Consider the following 21,997-nt stretch of genomic DNA (forward strand, 5'->3'; position numbering starts at 1 on the left):
AAAAATTATTTTATTACTTAATTTTATAATCATTTGCGATCATAATTCTTCTTAGAACTAACATTAACTTTTTGTAATCTACTTCATGTAGGAAACCAACTTAAAAAGAAATTTTTAAGCTATCTAGAAAAATAAGGGCCCTCATGATTCTTTCACTTCAAAAATCTCTCAACTTTGTCCTCTAACAAGACTGATCTCTCTCAGTTCTAACTGAAAGCTAAATACTGCCCAGGGCCTTGAGGTGATGGTATTACTATGGCAAGCTTGTTTCACAACTCAAGCATCAAAGGCCACCCTCACCTGATGCTTGGCCATCTCCATTCCCTCCAAAACCACCGTCTTAAAGTCCTCCTGTTTGTCCTGTGGAAGGAAAGAGGAGAACTTTCAGACTGCATTTCATATATCAAAATAATACTTTGCCGTGAAGGCCGTGCAGTTGCTTGGCTGGGCGCTGTGCTTCAGCTAGAAAAATCACCCACCCCAAAGAGTCCATGGTCCAGAAACGGCAGACTCTGGAGCTAGTGTGGCCAAGACACTATTAAATAATATTAGACAATAAGAGCACTGCCAGTTTGTTCTTCTGTTTATTGCCAGTAGTGCCAAAGGAGGTTTTTAAGCACGTTTCCTTCAGACAACAGAGCCTGAGCAACACCATACTACATGAATCTGAGCATTAGTCAGAGTGCCCTGAAGGAAAATTAAGATCCACTGGAACATTTTGCTCAGAAACAGTTATTTTCTAAGAAAAATGCGCAGCTATATGCAACAGTATTCTTCTCTGCACAAAGAAGAAATGGCCTGGAAGTCAATATTCATTACCTCCTGTTTATCTCACCATCACACCCCTAGCTATGGTTCACAGTGTGCAACTGCTGCCGTGACTAGGGGGTTCCAGAAATTCCAGGAAGTTTTCTATATTCTTGAAGCATACTGTGGAAGTCCTGACTTCAGGCATCTATCTCAACATACAGTACTTACCAGCATGTATATTTTATACATCATATGTAACTTATAATTCATGCAGAGAGATTATTTGGAATGTGACAACTTTCTAACAGGTATAGCACACTACATTGAACATCAGGGTTAGAGGCTACGCCTGATTAGCAGTCAGTTAAAACTGATTATTCCCTTTATACATGTGAGAAGAGAAATTTAGTCTCATCTTCATGGTTCAAAATCAATAAAATTAAGAATGCAGATGTGCTTCAGATACTTGTTTTACCTATAGCTGTGAGCCTTGCTTGAATAGTTCAGATCTGCCTGCAACTAAGCTATCCCTAAATTTTATGTAGCCACTTGTATGTCAGCAGTAGTTTCTTTACTCAGTGAAAACGTTCATTAGAGATTGTAAATGCAGTAACTACAGCAAGCTGCCAGTGTTACAGCACTGACAATGCCATCTATGTGGAGGGAAACACAAGAATGAAAATTCAAAGCTTTCTCCCATATGGCTTCGAGCTTCCTCCCTGTTTCCCTGGCACACCCAGCAACCTTTCCCAGTGAAATGCCTGGCCTGGGGGGCTCTGTCCTCACAGCAGGAACAGCAAAGTATCTGACAGCAATTTTCTCATGTTGTGGCAGCAGAAGGGAACTCCCTGGGACAGGGCTTGGCCAGCTTCCATCAGCTTCATTAGTAGATCAGGCCTCCACCCCACCCAAACTAGGGTTTTAATATACCTCGTGCACCAGTGTAATGACAATCCTAATTCTGCTCCCACTCTACAAACGGTGCAGCCAAGGTTTCCCCGGAACTGTTTCTACTGCTCTCTGCCTTCTTCCATTCATCGTAACTGCTTCAGGGAAGAAACCCAGCACAGTCTCAAAACTCTCGGTTCTGTCATTTTTAGGAATGCAACAGTTTTCTAAATATTTAAATGTGATTATTATTAACAAAAATGCTTTTCTGCTTCAAAAAGGTAGTTAGTTATACTAGTATCTACATATATGACTGGCTATCTGAAAGTGATTTTATGTTAAAATATATTAGACACTGAAGCATATTTTACTTTTTACTCAAATAATACTTTTAATTGGAAACTCCAAAATCACTGACTATAGTCTTTTTTTGACCACAGCAGGTTTGAGGTTTTTTTGTTATTTGTTTGGTTTGGGTTTTTTTTTGTTTTGTTTTATATACCTACATGTGGTTTTTGCCTGATGCTGACTTGAGATTACTCCAGTGGGAATTTCCCACACCAGATAAACTCCTTTCCATTCTTCATTGTTTAAAAAAAAAAAAATAAATAAAAAAAAATCCAAAACAAAACAGTGCTGTAAGTTACTGTACATGAAAGCTTTCAATGAAAAGCAAAACTGGAAGAAAGCGACATACCTTTGCTTTTTTTCGCAGCAGTTTTGCTAGACGCACCACATACGGTTTGAATTCTCTCTGATGTGTACCCTGTCTTCGTACTTCCAAGCCTGAATCATCTGATGCTTCTGGAATAAAAGCCCAACGATACCTGTCATGAGATAACACAAGCAGACATTATCCTTACTGAACATGCAGGCTTTTCTGCTAGATCTAAAAATATGAGTGGATGAGGAAGTCTAGTTAAGTATCAAAGAAAGAGGGGGGAAAAAAACCCAAAACCAACCCACACAAAAACATCAGTCTTTGACAAGAAAGAATAGCAAAGGCACATTCTGAAAAGCAGGAGGTAACATGGCCGAGAATGTAGCATTCTCTTTTTCCTTTAGAGTTTCTTAAAGTATTTAAGGATGCCAAGAGCAAGATAAGGCAGCAAAGCTAAAAACAGTAGTATTCACATCTTCATTGTGTGCCAGAGAACTGAAAGCAATTCTGAATTATAAAATACGTAAGTTACTGAAAACATTTTGCTGCAGATTTGCAATGCTTACTATAACACACAAAATGTTCTCAATATACCATGTTGATAACAGAAACTCGTTTATTTTACCTATTCATAGGCCAACAAGACCAAGTGGACCATTCCCTCCCCCCGCTGGCTACTTGCATTATAAACTATAAAGGAAATCAAAGTTTCTGTCCTTAAAACTTCAATCCAAGCCTCCATGAGAACACCATAAAAGACAGTGTGATTCAGCATAACTATTGTCTTTCCAGAAATGGACAGTAATGACCTAAATAAAACTAGGTTGGCTAATAATGGGGATTAGGACAGCTTGGAGAACTGAACAAGAATTATGAGCCAAATCCCCAGAAAATAAAATACATGAAGGAACCTTCAAGATTAGCTTTAGATTTAGAAATACTACAGGGCACAAACTGACACAGTGTGTGCAAGCCCTTCCACCCTCTAGCCCACACGAGCGTCTTTTAAATAACAGGATAATTAGAGGTGACCAAATGTCTACAGAGCTGTGCCAGGGCAGCTCTCACACGGTCATCACTGTGCAGTGTAAAGGAAGAGATGAGATACTGTCTTTTGTCCTTGGTGGCCTCTCATTTCTAGGGTCTTCAGCAAATGCCAGTTGTTTTGCATTCATTTTTTTTCCAACAGAACCGGATTGCAGAGGCACTGAGGAAGCAGTTTGCACACATGAACACTACTGACCAAGAAAAACCTATGGGGTCCCCCTCACAAGCAGGTTTGTTGCAACATCTTCCAGACAGATCACGCAGGAGTAATTTAAGTGAGTCATGCTGAGACGACATACAGTCGTCTGATCTCATGCATGAGTCGCTGAGATGTGTGGGTATGTTTTGAATTCTTAGACATTACTGCAACTAAATACTTTAAAAATAAAATACTTGAATAAATCACTATTACTGATTAGCTCACAAGTGTGGAGAATCTCTTGCCACAGGCTAAATCAAACCAGCTTGAACTCATTTGGTGTGTAGAATCATTTGCTCTGGGGGCCACTCTGACACTGGGAGGGAATGAACTGTGGGCTGCCCTGGGTGAAGGCAAGAAAAGGAAAGGAAATAGGAAAACAAAGATTTTTATACACTAGAATTTTACCAAGAGGCACGGACAAACATCCAAAAATTTAAGTGACAGCGTCTTCTACTCACATCTGAAACTGAGGCAGGTTTTCAGACGGTAAAGCTAGGGCCAAGTCCAAAAATTTGCAAGCGGACAAGTACAGGTTCAACCATCTCTGGCTATTGTAGGATGTGGAGAAACCATTGCCACCTGTGTACGTCGTCTCCAGGCCAGCAACAGATGGGCCAGAAGTTCTAAAGTAAATTATAGCAGGCAAGTGAGTCCTAACAGCCTTCTGCCACTATGGGAACATCATCTTTCTTACTTGCCTTTACAAACACACAACTCTATTTACCAACTTAATCCTGAATCCATAAATCAAACCAGAACATTGCAAGTCTGTGCTATGGGTGGAGTTTTGTATGTTTTTATATATATATATATATATATATGATAAAATGTTAACATATAATAAACATGTTACGCTGTATCTCATTCCTGTCAGACATCCAAATAAAGGCAAAGTTTAAAATTGCCAATCATGTCGATATTACTTTATTTTAGGGAAAAATTCTTCAAAAGAACAAAGAGAATCTAGGGAAAAAAGTGAAGAACAAGACTTGGGCAAATAACTCCTCCTGTTCTTTTGAGAAATCTGCCTCTACTGCTAGCATTGACTGAAATTGGATCATACTGTGCAGAACGTAGATAGGATAGAAGTGGACAACGAAACAAGAAAAATTATCTACCTCATCTTTATGTCTTTCTAACACTAAAAGAAACCACATTTTTATTTAGACAAAAAAAAAGTCCATCAGTCTTATTCTAAATAAGTGTATGATACAAAAAAGCTATGAAGTCATGCCATGCATATTTTAATTGCAGAAGCAGTGTCATTTTAGCCAGGAAGACACTGTAAGAACTAACATACTTGTATTGCATAATTTACCTTAGTGCTTTATGAGCAATCTGACAGTGGGATTTTTTTTATTTTGTTCTGAACAGTATGTCCCTGGTACTGCAGACTGAACTACCCTTTACTTGTCCTTCTCATTTGAGCTTGACAATTCTTTCTAAGACAAATTATTCTAAAGAATGACTCAACTGCCCATCAGCATGCCAGGAGACTGTTACCAAGTTAAACAAGCGGGAAGTTCGTAAGTTTACCTGGAAATGTCTTCATCAGCAGTGAGCTCCTGTTCCATCAGTAAAAACACTTGTACCTGAAGATCAAATGCTACATTTTAATACCATTTTTTATGGACTGTGACTCAGGAAAATGCTGTAGGGAGGCGTGAGTAATAAGTCTTAAAGGAACTGTGTGGAGCTTTATTTCCATTCCTGGATGCTGAAATAACCCCCTGAACTATGAGTGGACACTGGCACCCTAAAGCTTTTTCATCCCTTATATACAGCCTGAGTAGCACAAGGGCCATAAGAAACTGGCTCTTTTATGGCCAGGAAAGCTCTCAGAGGCTAATCCCCCTCTCTTAGAAAGAGAGTAAGACCTAAAGGAAATGAGAATAAAGAATCATGTAACAGAGCAGTCAAGCTCAGGTGTGAATTCCCAGAACTAACACAGTCCTGTCCACTGAAAGTAGTTCCAGGACTGTGGTAACTTGTGTAAAGGCCAGGGGACAGCATAGGAATCAGAGGGCCACACTGAGTAGAATGAGTTTCCTAATATTTATACTATTGACAGGCTCAAACTTAAATGCATCTATTGCTAAAACAATGCACTTGATCTTTAAAATACTTTATATAGCTTTTCTCCTTCTATTGCTTAGATCTGTGGTTAACCAAGGGCTAGGTTAGGCGCCTACAGATACAAAAAAAAAAAAAAAAATCACAGCAGTGATTCCAATTTGCTATCTGTGTTAGCCAGTCTCTTGGGAACTTCTTGGCTAACAGGCTAAACAGAGCACAGGATGCACCAACCACTCTCCTCCATTCCCATTGCCAAAGCTGAAACCCAAAAGAGTGCATCAAACAGCCAACACTGGAGACTCCACAGGCAGCAGCTCTGAGAACAGATGTTTAGCCTGTCTTGTTATACAGAGTAAAACAAGAGAAAGAAGAAAGCTGAGTCAAAGCTTATGTAAATCTGGTTACAAAATTTCAGCCACAATGTGATCTGAATGACCATCAACTGCCAATACAACATGGATTCTGACTCCTTTATGTGGGTTCTCATCCTCATTGCTGAAGGAAGAAGGCTGAATGACCAGGAAAGTAGAAACAGGGAACACTGAGCAGAGCAGGAGTGGGAATGGTGGAGAGGGTACACAAACATAGGCAGAAATTGAAGTAGGAGTCAGTAGGGTACAATGAGAGCAAATGCAAGTTTAATTTGGGAGACATCTGAACAGCTTAAATAGCATAGGCCAACAGATTTTCTATTTGGTTGCAAAAAATAGACATTAGGACTATGAAAATACGTCAGCTTTCAATTTGTGTCCATTGTACACTTGCATGCACAATATCTAGAAGAGATTTTCTTTAAAATGTTGAGGAGGAATGAGGTTGTGTCTCAAATTTGCACCAGTCTCCAAATCATGAATGCTAACTGCAACTCACCAGTTCAGTGATCATGGTTGGCCAAAGCGAGGTAAGGTGCTGTGGAGACATTCTTAAAAGCAATACTCTGAAAAACAGGAACACTTGGGAATGGAGGGTGGGCACCTGTGGCAAACGGAGACTTTCTACCAGCCTTTCTGAAACAAAAACCCAAGGTTTCCTCAGTTCAGAATAATACCAACTAGCAGTTTCTCCTTCCCTCATTTACTCTCAATTTTTACTTTTTTTAAGTATCTGCCATGTTACTGTTTCAGTACTTTGCTACAGTTTTATTCTGTCAACATAAAAAACAACCACTTTCACCAAGCAATGAACAAAAGCCAGAAACCTCAAAACAGTGCAGTTGCATATTTTGATTGAAGTTCTCCACATAAATGCAATAGTGCATCTGGGAGTTCTGCTCATCTTATGCTGAGTTTCACCCATTACAAAAAGAGGAGTTAACAGACTCCAAACAACACAACAACAGCCTGAACAGCTAGGATATATTATTATTATTAAAAGGCTGCATCATCATAGTACATGGGATATTACACAGGGATGATACGCTCTAAGCATTCAACATATACAGAGGCAGATACATAAAGAAATGTTTCAGTCAAACCAACACATGCACTTTGCAGTTCAGACCAGTAAAAACACCTGATATCTTGAACATAGTAAACCCAGCTACTGACTTGCCTGGGGAAAAAAAAAAAAAACTTCAAAGAATAAATCTTGGAATAAATGAAACAAGAAAAATGATGCAATTGATCTTCCACATGGAGGAAGAGAGCAAAGTGTCCACCTTGGTAGCACTAAAAGACAATGTATCTAGAAGCTGCTGCTGTAACTATTTGCATCACCTTAGAATAAAACCAAGCAGCTCCCATTCCCAATCACTTAATGCAAAAGGTCACTGGAAGAGATATTCTTCAGTGATAAATAGGACAGATAAACAGAACAGCAGAAAAAATAGCTAGAGAAGTGGAGAATTCAGAACTTCAAGGTCAGCCTTTCTATTTATCCCTAGTTGAGAGGTATTTATACCTCAGATGTTCATGTCAAAACGCACGTTGCAGGTACCCAAGGACATTGATCAAGGTATAAAACGACAGATCAGTGAAAGTTGACCAGAAGTCAACTGGTAACCACAAAGTCTGTGTAGTTTGTAATCATTTAAGACCAAAAACATTCTAACCAAAATCTGCAGAAACTTTGCATCCAGCCACAGTAACGGTACCGCATGCCAATATTCCAGGGGACAAATTTACCTGCTGTTACCCTGTCATACAAATACTCCTCAGTCAACATTAGAGTCCAGAAGTCCACTAAATTATACATTTTTACTGACCTTGTATGTCTGGAAGGTATTTCTGGTATTGGTCTATCTCACTACTAAAAATTGCGAAAGCTAGTCTCTTCAGGAGCATAGCACGCTGTTCCAGCTCTACATCTCGATTAGCAAACAGATTGAGTGAACTGCTCTGAGCCACAGCCACTCGTGCTGAAAGAGAAAATGCATAGTGCAGAGACAAACTTCAAAATTTCCCTTCTGTTTCACTTTAAGGCACAAATAAGTCTTAATTTCATTGCATTAATGTAGTTCAAAAGCAGATGTTAAGAGGATGCATGTTCTGCAACCACCACAGTGATTTAAAATACATGTTGAAAGAAAACTTGTAAGTATACACAATAGTGCCTAGGTTTGGGGGCTTTTGGGAGGGAGTTTAGCCATTTTTTTTTTTTTTTTTTAAACACAATTTGCAGGTATAGATGCTCAGAAGTTTGGAATGTGCAGAAACAATTTTTCCTTAAGCAGAGTTAGTGTCAGATCTTAAAAAAACCAAACCAAACCAAACAAACCAATAAACAACAAAAACCACCCCCCACATGCTCTGGTTAATCAGCTTTGCCATATAGGCAAAATTCACTGTGTGCCAGGATGGTCTCAAATTCTCTCACTTCAAGTTATCTTATTTATGGATCTCCAGAAACAAGTAGTTGAAGAAAACATAAAAAACATTGAATAAATCAAACAGACTGGAATAAATGTTGAACAAATGTTTTCTTCAAGATATTTATTTTCCCTTTTTTTAATGTTTCCCTTGGAGAAAAGTCACTACTACATCAATAAATACTTACTCATCAAGTCTCTGAATGTGGTTTTGTCATGTGTCATCAAATTATCCATAATAGCTCTCCAACTAAAAGAAGATTACACACAAATCAGAAAAGCAAGAAAAAACCAGGAATTTACAGGAATATTTACAGAGCCTTTTCATTACAGAGCATTAAAATGCTCTTTTAATTCAGGCTAAGGCTTCCAATCCAAGCTCTCTGCTCTATAGGTACCATTTACTCGGTGCAATTCGATCCAAAACTATAACTGTATTTCTCGAACCCCCTTCTCAAAGAAAATAAGGGATGCCATCCAGAGGGGCCTTGACAGGATAGAGAGGTGGGCCTGTGTGAATCTCATAAAGTTCAACAGGGCCAAGTGCAAGGTCCTGCACATGGGTCGGAACAATCCCAAACATGGATACAGGCTGGGCGGTGAGTGGATTGAGAGCAACCCTGCGGAAAAGGACTTGGGGGTATTAGTGGATGAAAAACTGAATATGAGCTGGCAATGTGCACTCACAGCCCAGAAAGCCAATGGCATCCTGGGCTGCATCAGAAGCGTGACCAGCAGGTCGAGGAAGGTGGTTCTCCCCCTCTGCTCCGCTCTGGTGAGAGCCCACCTGGAGTACTGTGTTCAGCTTGGGGGCCTCCACTGTAAGAAAGCCATGGACCTGTTGGAGTAAGTCCAGAGGAGGGCCATGAAGATGATCAGAGGGCTGGAGAACCTCTCCTATGAGGACAGGCTGAGAGAGTTGGGGTTGTTTAGGCTGGAGAAGAGAAGGCTCCAGGGAGACCTTATAGCAGCCTTCCAGTACTAAAGGGGGCCTACAGGAAAGATGAGGAGGGATTCTTTATCAGGGAGTATAGCGATAGGACGAGGCGTAACGGTTTTAAACTGAAAGAAGATAGATTTAGATCAAATATTAGGAAGAAATTCTTTACTGTGAGGGCGGTGAGGCACTGGAACAGGTTGCCCAGAGAAGTTGTGGATGCCCCATCCCTGGAAGTGTTCAAGGCCAGGTTGGATGGGGCTTTGAGTAATCTGATCTAGTGGAAGGTGTCCCTGCCAATCGCAGGGGGGGTGGAACTAGATGATCTTTAAGGTCCCTTCCAACCCAAACCATTCTATGATTCTAGAAAATGTTAACCACTTTTTCCTCATAGAAAAAAAAAAAAAATCTTGAAATTGAAAAAAAGAGACTTGTGCATAGAAATATACCTTTGATAAGTGAGTTTCACATTTCACGTGGTAATCTAAAACACAGAACATCCCTCTATTTCTCTCAACAGAGATCTGTTGGTAAATTTTGGTCCACATTATACATACTCTTGTGTAATGGTATACATGACATTTGTAACAGCCATTGATATAAGCTGGAAAAAGAAAGTCTTACTGGTTAACACACGAAGCATCCATCTGGAAGAAACTGGAATCCATAAAGAGGTCAAATGCTTCCTTTTTCCATGCTCTCCTTGTATACTGATACCCACTAAGACTGCTTAATAACTGGACACAGGCTCGATAGCTGGATGCATTGTGAGCACTAAACAAAAAAAAGAAAGTCAACATGAAACAATTTTGAATTGTTGCTTTATAGAAAGTTTGATAGACATCTAATCCTTATCATGCCTGTTTCAACTTAAGTGTCACCCACGAAATTTCAACTGGCTGTAGAGATCTACATCAATTCAATAAATTGTAAAGATACCTGTGATTACGGAGGTAGGGAACAACATAATGCATAATATTTACAAGCAAAGGAATAACCCTCTCTTTTTCATCGCTGTAGAAAACCATATCCAAGAGATGAGCTAAAACCTATAAAAGGAGAGGGAGATATGTTATCATGCACTCTCAAATTGCTTTTTATCTACTATTCAGCATTTTTTTTGTATAATGTCCGTTACTGAACGTTCAAGTTTATGATACAAGTGATCAAATTTCAGGTACTATACAAAATCCAGAGTACAAAGATCCCATTGTTTTTAAAACAAACTAAGGTAAAAACACAGAAGCATAAGCTCCTTGGCAAAGCATTCTACAGAATAAGCTACAAACAACAACAACAACAACAAAATATCAAAGATTGACTGCGATTATCAGCAGTAAATAACACATACCACTATAACACACAAAGTTTGCCACTAAAAAAGTTTCCTATACTACACATCTGAACGGCCATGCTTTACGCCTCATCCGTCTCACTGAATCTTCATAACTGAGTTAGTAACAAAGTTTTACATATTGTTACATGACAGGACCCAGAATCCATTCACATCAGCGTTTCTCATCAAATCTCTTTCCCCAAGCTTCTAGTCCAAAGCTTTTCACAATATAAAAGTTTATTATAAGACAGCATTTATTACATTTGAGGAGACATTTACCTCAGAAAGTAAGGTCAATGCATGGACACTATAAACAGATGGAGTTATGTTTGAAGTTTCCATTGCTGGAGACAACATATCTAAATCAAGATAATAATAAAAAAAATGTCCAAAGTTAGTTTTCTTAAGCCATTATTTACCTTACAAGCATATTTTAATAGCATATATTTTGAGGATGTACAGACTTTGCCAGATACACTGTGTAAGATACTAATGTCTGAACAATACTGAAGCATTTTTAAAATATTCAAATATAGCAAAGCTGTCCTCTTTGTTCATTTTGGCCTGATAATTAATGTTTTGTTTAAAATAAAGATGAAAATGAAACTACCTTCAACATCTGATTCTAAGTTGTTTCCATCAACCATAATCTTGGGGGAAGGCTTAACCTCTAAGTTTCGTCTTAGCCAAGTAGTCTGTTCCAAGGAAGAACCAGCAATTGCCCCAATGGCATCCACTATCTTGTGTGTTACATCCTGGTAGGAAAAAAACCAAGCATTTTAAGAACTTTGTGCGGAAGGGCTGTATTTGTTGTCCTGATGTGTTTTGAGGAAAATCTATATAACTAGTTAAGTACAGAACTGCTTTCAAATCACTTCTGTTCTATATTGTCAGTGATTAATAACTCCACAGAAAATGAGATCTTTTTCAACAGATTATAAATAGTACTAAGTAGAAGATACTAAAGAGTCATTTCAGACTACAGAACTGATATATCAGATAATTCTAGTATTTTCAAGCATTTATTGTTCAATATTTTCAAAAGAGACACACATACAACTAATTTCTTACCTGGAGATCTCTTTGATCTTTCTTATTCTCCAGGGTTGGGTTTTTCATAATGAACTCATTAAGAACACTGAAAAAAATACAGAAGTAGATATGGATTTTCTTCTCGCAATACGTTATTCAGTAATATTAAGAGCTAGGACAAATCTGAAGAAACTTACATGCACAATACTTATTTACTAAACCTTCAGTCATTGCTACTTACCAATATTCTAGAAAACATCCTTTCAAGTTTAAGTTAATTTTGATCATACCATGATAGTTTACCAAGAACATGTTTTACTAGACTATACACAAAAGTATCTTCAGAGAGAGTTTACTAGGGAAGATAAATTCCAGAAATTCAAGAAAATGGTCCTTGAAGCTTTATACAGAAAATCATATTCAACATTTTATTTCTAACACTCCACAAACAGCTTTCATGCTGGGAATGAATCCTTTCCAGTGGGCTGCAAATCTACACATACTTAGAAAATAACTACAATGACTGTTTCTTAAGAAAAATCAGAAACTTAAACCTACTGTTTAAAGAGCCTGAATTGCTCGAATAATCACTAAGGTAAGATCATGACTTGTATCATATTATGATATAAAATTTAATATATGTAACCATTCCTCAGAGAAGAAACTAATTTGATAAAACCCACAGAACTCAGGCAATAGCTCTGCCACTCAAAAATAACTGATAGAGATTTGAAAACACTAACACTTCAGTATGATTTTACACTCTTACATTTGAGCTTATTTGGAAATTGCAAATATCAAGAGCACTTACCCAAGTATGAGGAATTGTCCCGGGGCTGGAAGACCAACCTGAATGGAATCTTTTAACAGAAGCAGCAGTGCTGCCCAGCTATCTACTAAGCTGGTCACTGGAATCCTAAGAGAGAGAGCAGCGATGGCAATGAAAACAGCATAATCTCCCTCAGGTATCCCCCATCTTCTTTCAACCTCACAATTCTCCTGTCAGATATTGTGAATCAACATTCATACAGATTCTTTGGTTTTTCATTTAATATGAGGTGGCTACATCAAGTCACCAAGAAAAGGAGGAAGGCAGAAGAACAGTGTAGTCGAAAGACATGCTTTTCGGTTCAAGGCTGGATTGGTACCAATGAGTTACAGCACAATTAAGATCAGCGTTCCTTAGGCAGGAGGCAGATTTCCCACGTGATTTTTAGGTGGGGGAAGAAAGGTGATGCAGAACTAGGGAACTCACAAAATAAATCCCTTTCATTTTTATGACACCTACAGTTCAAACTCATTCTTTCTTCATGATTTATATTACACAGGCTATTTCTCATCCTAGGGATTATAAAAAGATGTAAAATATTCAAATTGTCCATCTGCTTCTTGATGACAGAAATAAAATTTAACTTCCTGTCTTACCTTTGAGTATAAGCATAGAAAAACTGCAACATGCAGACTTCCAGTGAAAGATGTTTCTAGAAAAAGATACAAAACCTGTGTCATCAGGAAGAAGAAAGTGACTTTTTTTCCCCTCACTTGCCAGGACAAAACTGACAATGCTATAATGTTCCTGCAGTGTCTGAAGATATAGCTTAATTAACAGAATATTACGAATGTCCATTCAGGCATCTCTCTATAAAGTTATTCTTCTCTTTTTTTTTTTTTTTACTCCTTTTTCCCCACTTCCCTTTCCCAGCTGAAAAAAATCAACCTGATGGTAGGGTATGCACCTGTTTCCCTAATATAAGCAGCCTATCCCCACAAAACACGGTCTTGTACAGAAGCAGTAAATAGGATTCTGGAGTTGTTCAGTAAATGGTAATGACTTTAGGAGGTATGACTTCCCTCCAAAAGTTCATCCATCTATTAGATATTGTGAAAATTTTCACACTGTACTGCTCAGCTTTGTGAATGAAGTACACATATCATCAGTGTTCTAAGCTTCAGTAAGAGGATTTTAAATAAATCAATAGCATGAGTACGAAAACTCTACAGTTTTCATACCTTGTCCTTTGCTATGGCTGGAGGCTGCTTCAAAACTTCTTTCACTGTTTGTATAACAGTTTCCGTTCTCATAACACTGATAGAGCGAACTAGTTCGACCAGTAGAAGTTGTTCTTCACCTGCTGTAGGAATAACCTAAACGAATCAAATGTATGTCACAGATTATCATCATAGACAATGCCTATGACAAAATTAAGGCAGCTGGCCTCATGGGATTGAAATGTTAGTAACTAACAGCTCATCCAGAGACTTGGAATCACTTACTCTTTTCCTGAAGAATTCAGGAATATTATCCCATTCTAAAATAAATTGGTAGCTCCCTGACAGTACAGTTGCTAATTAGAAATATAAATATTCTCCGTATTTCATACTATGTATTTTTTCTCTGGGATGTCTGAATTTTCTCCTTACTGCTTCTAAATCACTTAAAGCTATTACCACTATTTGAAGTGACCATTGTAGTATAAACATACCTTGGTCCTAGAAGTATTTTTATTTTGCCTCCTTTCATTCCATACAAACGCAATAGCAGCCATGAAGTGAACACCATGATTCATTGAAATTGGACCCAAAAGTTCGAGAATCTGCTGCCTCAAATTCTGAAATGTGGAACCAGAACACATACACCTTTAGATAAGCACCTCAGCATTATGTTCAAAACAGCTAGCTATAAAGCTATACTTGGATGGTAACTATCACTAACTTTTATAGAAATGGAAGGATGCACTCGGAGTGTTCATAAAGCTCTATTCTACATCTGCTACTCCAGTCATCTTATTCGTGACTAAGACAAGGGAAGATAAAATACACTTGTTAAATTTGCAAATGGTAATGAAGTTGGAAGCAACTGATAGAAAAGTACAGAACTAAAAAGGATCTGACAAACTCAAAAAGCATCCTGAAAAAAGATAAGCTGCAATAAAGGCTTGATCTTTGCATGCAAAGGTAGGAATAAATAACTTCAATGATTCAGGATGAGAAACTATTTAGATAGCAGTGCTACGCAAAAAAAGTCTTGGGATTATAGTGGATCACTAACTCACTGATGACTTTGCAAGGAAGGGGAAAAGAACATTCATAAATAGTAACACCTCATGAAAGACATTAAATATTTCCCCTGAAAGAAGACATCACACACCATGTCCAGTTTTGAACACCTTCAAGAAATGTACCACAAACTGACAGAACTCAAACTATAAAAAGAAAGATTAGTGCTATGGAATATGACCTACAAGAAGGGGCAGAAATGGGTTTGTATATAGTCAGGAGAAAAACATGTAAGTGGAGATATAACAGTTATCAAATGTGTACAAGGTAATTAGGAAGAAGAAAGGAAGATGACGTTCATGTCTGCCACAAATAGTGATGGACTTGCTTTGCAGCAAGTGAGAGAAAGATTAAGAAGTAGGGGTGGTGGGGAAATCCTAAAAGAACACGCTACTCTGGGAGACTGAAATATTCACTCTTGAAACTCTTAGTAACGTGTTTTTTAAGCATGTCAGAAGTTATTGAGACACACTTGGGTCAGGAAATGTATTTCCTCAGCTGTCGTCTTGACCTGTTTTCTACAATAGGAAGATTTCAGACAAAAATACACTTTCTGCCTGTTTTCTAAAAGCCATTTTTACCTTGGTGAGAGATATTTTGGTAGGAATTGTCTAAACTTGCAGGAAACTGCTATATACGATCCCAGAGCTTGACTATACACTTTATGCACTTGCCAAGAGCGTGGTTGCCAAAGCAACCTAGTTATACTGAAGCTTAAAAAGCTTGTTTATACTTTAGACACACAATTCTGTAGAGTTCCACAGTTTCGTGTCTTTTTAACCACATACACCAACTCCAAGGCAGCTACAAAATCATTACCTGAAAGCAATGAGGTGAAAAAGTAAAATAACCTATCCTGATACTACACTGAACAAGCTGAATTCAAACTGGACTTTTTCATATACAGGACATGTTGAATGCTCTTTTGAATACTACAGATTTGGACAAATTAAAGAAAAGCTCGGATGCACAGAAGAGTTAATGTTTAACCAGAGTACAAAAGCTTATCCTTTTTTCACAGAAGCAGGATATTATTATAGGCCATCAACAAGTACAGACCTCCTTCCTTTCAGTAAGTAGGAAACCCTATGGGCAGCACAGATAGGACCATGGATGTTGTCTGTGCAAAGACATGGAGTCTTAGATAAGTTATTTTTTATTCCTTCAATCTGAATGACAAATGTTGAAAAGGATGTAACACAGCACCATCACAAACAGTATCTGATAGTATTCAAATTAACTGAGGAAATCTTATTTTAAAACATTTCAAATTTAAATGACAACTTCCTATTTAACAATGTGAAGTATAAGAAGTTTGAACTGTTTCCAATAAGAGGACTAGGCAGCGTTCTCAGTATAGTCCTGTTTGACCCCTTCTCAGGTTCTCTTCTTTACAATTACTAGCTCACTATCTGCTATGACATTTCCCCGTGCACAGTGACATCACTGTATGGGAATCAAATGAATAAAGGAACTAGTTCATAAGTGTCTGAGTACTAGATATTTTAAGAGGAGAGTTCTCTTTTGTTAAGATTTTATATTAATATTTTATATCTTTTGAGGCATAAGAGGGTGGCTTAAATTTTTTCAGGATGGATTTCATTGTCTTGGTAGAAAGCAAAGAGGTGAGACATTGCTGTCTTGAATTGATATGCTCAAGTTTAAAAGCAGATTCAATACCCATTTATAAAAGCCTTGTTTGTGGGGTGGGCAAGTAAATGAGGACAAAGGTATTAAAACTCAATTTACATTTAAGGGAATGGAATTGGATTTAGTTTGACAAAGGTATTAATGAACAACTTAAATGATATTATCCCTGATATTCTAACCTTTGTTGACCCAAGATTAATAGTGGTAATGGATGCAGCAGCAGCAGCAGTTTTCTCCGAAGAATCTGCAAGGTGAAGGATGCTCCACAACAAAGTCACAGAAGACATGATCATATGCAAGATAGATAGGATCCCATTGCGTGCTTCAATCAAGTGCTTCTGATCTACATTAACCAAAAGCTAGTGGATTTGAAGGGGAGAGAGAAGGAAGAGCATTAAGTATCTACATAAATAGCTTAAGTAAAATAGTGCAAATTGAGACTTAACGGACATGGAAGCTTTCAACCTTAACTCTTTTCAAAATAGTTTTTCAATAATTCTTACAGTATGTACAGGTTTTGAGTCTATTAAAAATAATAGTTAAAGAATCTTTTGACTCAGTTGTACAATATCATATTCTGAATATGTGAGGCCTCATGTCTACAGAAATCAATTTTGTATCATCTGCCTAACAGATTTATTGCAAAAATTGCAAAACAATTATTTCAGAATTTTAAGTGTAACTAATACTCTAGGCAAAATTATTTACGTGCACAGACAAACACTTTTCAGTTTCTTTTAAATGAATGGAAGGCAAAGGGGTATAAGAACAACAACAAAAAAAAGCAATACCAAGATTGCAGAGAGAGCAGGACAAAAATTTACTTGCAGAATCTGGGCCAAATTCTTAACAGAGACTATGCTAAGAATATCAGATCTAAAAATATTGCTTGACTAAAAAGACAAATTGAGAATATACAGAAGGAGCAGAAAGAGAATGTTTTGACATATTGCAAGATGAACACAGTCCAGCCAGAAAGTAACAGGATAGGCATCAGTCTGGGAAGTTCCACAAAACAAAGCCAGCTCTAAAAAGTGGCATTTTAGAGGTCTGAAAGTTAAGGAATTCTTACTTTAGTTATTTCAAGGTAACAAAAAAAAAAAAAAACCAAAACAAAACCCAAACCCCAAAAACCAAACCAAACCAACCAAACAAAAACATCGAAGACTATTCTCTTAAAAGTATAATTAGTAGAAAATTGTTTTTCTGTTTGAGATGTGTATATTATCAATAAAAAACATACTTATAGCTAAGAGAATATATTTGGTATTTTTCCCACTGAGATCTTCATATCTGCTAATATAATCACAGTCCTTAATTTGACATGTACTGCTCAGGAACCTCTCTAACACCCAGATAAGTTTACCTGATGATACTGCGTAGATGGATCCAGGAGGCAGTAATGAATTATTGTTGTGATCCCTTCTAATAAAGTAAGAACCATATCTGGGGGAGTGACTGATGCCATCCAGAGAGGCCTAAAATAAGAGATTCATTTTTTTAAAATGGGTTAATCTGGTTGTAAAGTAATTCAACACAATCGAATCTGCTTAAAAAGATTATACACCTCTACATACACATACCTATTATCAGATAATCCCGTTTCATATTTATACTGCTGAATTAAATTATCCAAGTTCCTGCAGAGCTGAAGAGTCACTGAAACAACCACCCTTTGAAGAACTTTACCCATGTAAGGCAACGTAGAAGTGATAAGGCCAATCCACTGGGGATGCATTTTACAGGCACAGTGCTGGTGTAAAGCTCGTATCACTGCACAGAGAAACATGCCTTGGCAGGTTATTGGCTGGGAATGTAAATACTGAAGAGAAGTCATCGGCTGCTGGGGACCGATGTGCTCCAAGTCCGTTATGACAAAGTCAAAGCCCGTTTCATTTTCCTCAGGCACAGTCATTACTCTGTGTTCCAGCACAATCAGCCGTTGAAGTACTTTTAAAAGCTGTGACTGCAGAGTACTACCATTGTCAAATTCATCTTCAGAAAAATTTATAAGGCTGTCTTCAGAGAAACCTTCTTCTACAGCCACTATGTTTTTTCCAGCCATCTTTTCACTGTGCCATTTCTGCGCACTGAAGATAGAAGATAGCAGACAATGCAGAATCACTTTCTGAACCTTGCATTTGGATAACATGTCCGAAATAAAACTAGGAAAGCCCTTTGCAGAGCTTTCTATCACTTTTGCCAACTCAGCAAAGAGAAGTGTCAGAATTTCTATGCTCATCATTTGCATATTACGGTTTCCTATTAGATCTTGTGAGGTTACTTTAACATGAGTTGGATAGTGGCTCCGCATATAGTATAAACACAAGGAGATAAGAATTTCTATGTACATAGAGCTCCGAAAGTTATGGTTAGAATCAACTGGGATGTGACTATAGAAATCCTTGCCCATAACAGATATTCGATGCCTAGCTAGAAGATTCTGGAGCAACGAAAGCTGAGGAGTGTATGCATTGTTGACACTGGTAGTGGAGATAGCACTTACAAAAGCTGAAGGATTTGTTTTCAGAATTGCTTTAATTGCAGAAAAAGCATACAATGTCCTTGAAGAGTCATATAGCTGGAGATAAAGCAGCACATGTTGATACAAAGGATGGATATTAAAGTTGGGAGATTTTCGCATTCCTGGGGACCCCACATCACTTTCTATTTCTGAAATTTCTCCTTCTCCACAACTGTACCAGTTCTCTAAATCAAGACCATCACTAAAGAAGACATTTGTTTGTTTAAGCTTTTCTGTTTGTGCTTTCTTCTTCTCTTCATCTTTCTTTTTGGCTATTTTCACCTTAGGTTTTGCACCTGGTTGCTTACCAGCCTCTTTAACAATTGTTTCCTTTTCTGACATTTTTTCTGGTAGCTTTCCTTTAAAGCTGAACTGAATACTACTGTGGCTTCGCTTTCTGGACTTTGATTCAGTGGAAGCAAGAGTGAGATCAGAGAGGGATTGCTGGCTTTCTGCAATACAGGGTGAAGAGTTATTTCTTGAAATGTCATCTCTTAAGCTTTCAAGTCCAGTCTCAGTTGAGGCCGATAGCAATTGGGAGCTGTCATTACTAAGCAAACTACTCTGGCTACTTTGAATATTTTGATCTTCATTTTTTGTCACCTCTACAGAGTTATCCAAAGGACTGAATTTACATGAAGTATCCTCAGAGCGTAGACTATGTTTAACTGGTTCAGCCTCTTCTCCGAGACCACTTACAACTTTGCATATAAGATCTGTAACCACTTGTTGCACAATTTCATCAGGTGAGTCTTCTCTCAGAGTCTGAGAGCTATCTTGAGCACTCAGGCTTTCTGTTTCCACCTCATAACTGATGTTGTCTCCAGTAGATGACTGAGAACAGCCAGAGTCAGAACTCTGCAGTATTTCAACTTGATGGTCAGGAAGGTCAAAATCAGACACAACCATTGGTATGGTCTCACTGCTGGTACTTAACAAGGAAAGCCTGTCACTCAGAGGGTTGACAGTCAGGCTGAAGTTCTCCATTTCATCCATAGCAAGTTGTTTTTCATTGCCTTCTTTAGGTATAATAAGTTGTCCTTGGCTTACAGGCACATGGGAAAATGCTTAAAGAAAAACACAAAAAATTTTATACACATAATATTTTGTTCTTCAGAATAAGAATTTAGAATTAAAATTTAGAATTTAAACTATTATCAAGACCTCAAATTATAAATGCATGGTAAATAGTGTCTTTCAACTTCACAGAGAAAAAAAATAATGTTAATATGTAAACGACACACATTCACATAACCAAAGCAAGATTACTTTAGCAGTAGACCTTAGCAAAACAACATAATTCTCCCGTGAAATCTTATGCAGTCTTATCTGCTTGTGTTTTCATAAAAGAGGATTATCAGTATGTTACTAAAACCACACAATACATGCAAACACCTTCAAACCTTATCAGTATGTTTTCAGCCAGCCCCCCATCAGTGGTCCTAATTCATAAAAGCATTTCATTTCTTGGTTAAGCTTCAGGCCATATTCTTAAGTTCTACTGAAGTTCAGTAAGACATGAGACAATGCTCTGCATTAAAATACTTGCATATCATCTTAATTTGAGAACAATAAAACTTCAACAATACTTGTGACACCCAAACTTGAATTAGAAAAAACATGCACAAATGCACATATAAGCAGTAGTTATTCCAGCACTTTGTTTTGTGAGTTACTCTCAAAAATTTCTACTACTTTTTTAATGTTGCATGCAAATAACAAATAAAGAAATTAAATAAGGAAGTTCCTACAGTCTTCTTGGGTACATACCATCAGCACAGCTAAATTTCTGCATAAAGTGCTTTTCATTTTCTTCTTCAGGGTGGTAGTGAGATTTAGTCCAGTAACATTCAGCCTGTACTCGCTGAACAGAAACTCGCTGAGTTTTTGGATGGAGAAGCAGTAGGAGCAAAGGTTCAAGAACCCTTGCAATATCATGCCTTTGAAGCACTTGATTTAACCAGGCTTGTCCCACTGACCACGTAGAACCATCCAAGCTATTAAGGCTGTCCAGCATGATAAACAAAGATCTAGAATAGAAAGAAGAATGAACCTAGCACAAATTCTACACTACTCACAGAATAATCCCATTTTAATCTGATATATGATAAATTTCAACATGTCAGTACATACTCCAGGGTCTTCTCCATGCAAAAACAGTATTTTGTTTGGAATCCAAACTTTGCAACCTGAAGTTTTACATTTTAGTCTAGCCTAATGAAGAAATGGCCAGGAAGAGCTAGTAATAAAGTCAGTTAAAGATAGCTGCTATAATAGCAGCAGTTGTATAGTCAGTTCAAGTATTTGTACAGCTACTAGCTTAACAAGCTTTGGTTGCCTACTAAGTGCTAGTGCAGTACAAAAAGGTAAAACTTTAAAAGCCAGTTCACACAAATGCATGCAAAAGAGAAGATAACTTATTCAAAGATCTTTTCTTCAAGAATGGAGAGGAGAAATATACTTGACAATTCCGCACTTCCTACTGTCATTACTGTCTTCTTTTAATAGTTTTAGCCTTTAGAATCCTTTCCCGACTTGGGGAAAAACAATATATATATTGGACTCTGAATTTTACTGACTGTTTTACATCCTCCAGTAGTACACGTTCATAAGCTCTTAGCTGTATGTACAGAATTTATCACCACTTCTGCAATGAGTGACAGTATCAAGCCAAAGAAAGAACAACCTTTTTACTCCGCTTCCTACAGCTAAGTATACATTAAGAAATTTAAATAAGCACTTTTCCACAACATTTGTGCTAGCTGAGGAAGACAAGACTAGTTCAGAGTCTGGATCATTCAGTTTTTTCTAAGGAGATAGTCTGATACCAGAACACAAAACAGAAATCCTCTGCTGCTTGCCATAAATGATGTCTTACAAAAAAGACACAGATTAAACAAAAGAACTTTCATATCTTAGTGCTTACTCACAATTTTGTTCTTAAGTTTTCTTAGCTTTACTGTTACTTTCCATTTTCATGTAATTCACTTCTGGGTTGACTTCTCTCTCCTGCTTTTGTTTTTACCAAATC

The 21,997-nt window shown here is 37.6% G+C and overlaps 1 protein-coding gene across 6 annotated transcripts in view; it reads right to left on the reverse strand.

Annotated features, from left to right (window-relative positions):
• Nucleotides 1-21,997, reverse strand: part of DOP1A (DOP1 leucine zipper like protein A) — a 56,640-nt gene that overhangs the window by 2,348 nt on the left and 32,295 nt on the right. For 3 of the 6 annotated variants that reach the window (XM_050895144.1, XM_050895141.1, XM_050895143.1), the window contains 19 exons: nucleotides 20,733-20,996; nucleotides 18,026-20,011; nucleotides 17,809-17,920; nucleotides 16,622-16,801; nucleotides 14,219-14,344; nucleotides 13,746-13,880; nucleotides 13,161-13,216; nucleotides 12,547-12,651; nucleotides 11,775-11,841; nucleotides 11,314-11,458; nucleotides 10,983-11,062; nucleotides 10,307-10,416; nucleotides 9,992-10,141; nucleotides 8,619-8,680; nucleotides 7,828-7,980; nucleotides 6,495-6,631; nucleotides 5,085-5,140; nucleotides 4,007-4,171; nucleotides 2,336-2,465 (listed from right to left, as the gene is read on the reverse strand). In XM_050895144.1, the coding sequence (XP_050751101.1) occupies nucleotides 2,336-2,465; nucleotides 4,007-4,171; nucleotides 5,085-5,140; nucleotides 6,495-6,631; nucleotides 7,828-7,980; nucleotides 8,619-8,680; nucleotides 9,992-10,141; nucleotides 10,307-10,416; nucleotides 10,983-11,062; nucleotides 11,314-11,458; nucleotides 11,775-11,841; nucleotides 12,547-12,651; nucleotides 13,161-13,216; nucleotides 13,746-13,880; nucleotides 14,219-14,344; nucleotides 16,622-16,801; nucleotides 17,809-17,920; nucleotides 18,026-20,011; nucleotides 20,733-20,996 (4,219 nt within the window). Of the gene's footprint in view, nucleotides 1-300; nucleotides 361-2,335; nucleotides 2,466-4,006; nucleotides 4,172-5,084; nucleotides 5,141-6,494; nucleotides 6,632-7,827; nucleotides 7,981-8,618; nucleotides 8,681-9,991; nucleotides 10,142-10,306; nucleotides 10,417-10,982; nucleotides 11,063-11,313; nucleotides 11,459-11,774; nucleotides 11,842-12,546; nucleotides 12,652-13,160; nucleotides 13,217-13,745; nucleotides 13,881-14,218; nucleotides 14,345-16,621; nucleotides 16,802-17,808; nucleotides 17,921-18,025; nucleotides 20,034-20,732; nucleotides 20,997-21,997 lie in introns of all 6 variants that reach the window. The other 3 variants (XM_050895140.1, XM_050895138.1, XM_050895139.1) reach the window with 3 other exon arrangements.

The sequence above is a fragment of the Gymnogyps californianus genome, chromosome 3 (assembly GCF_018139145.2).
Source record: "Gymnogyps californianus isolate 813 chromosome 3, ASM1813914v2, whole genome shotgun sequence".
NCBI lineage: Eukaryota > Metazoa > Chordata > Aves > Accipitriformes > Cathartidae > Gymnogyps > Gymnogyps californianus.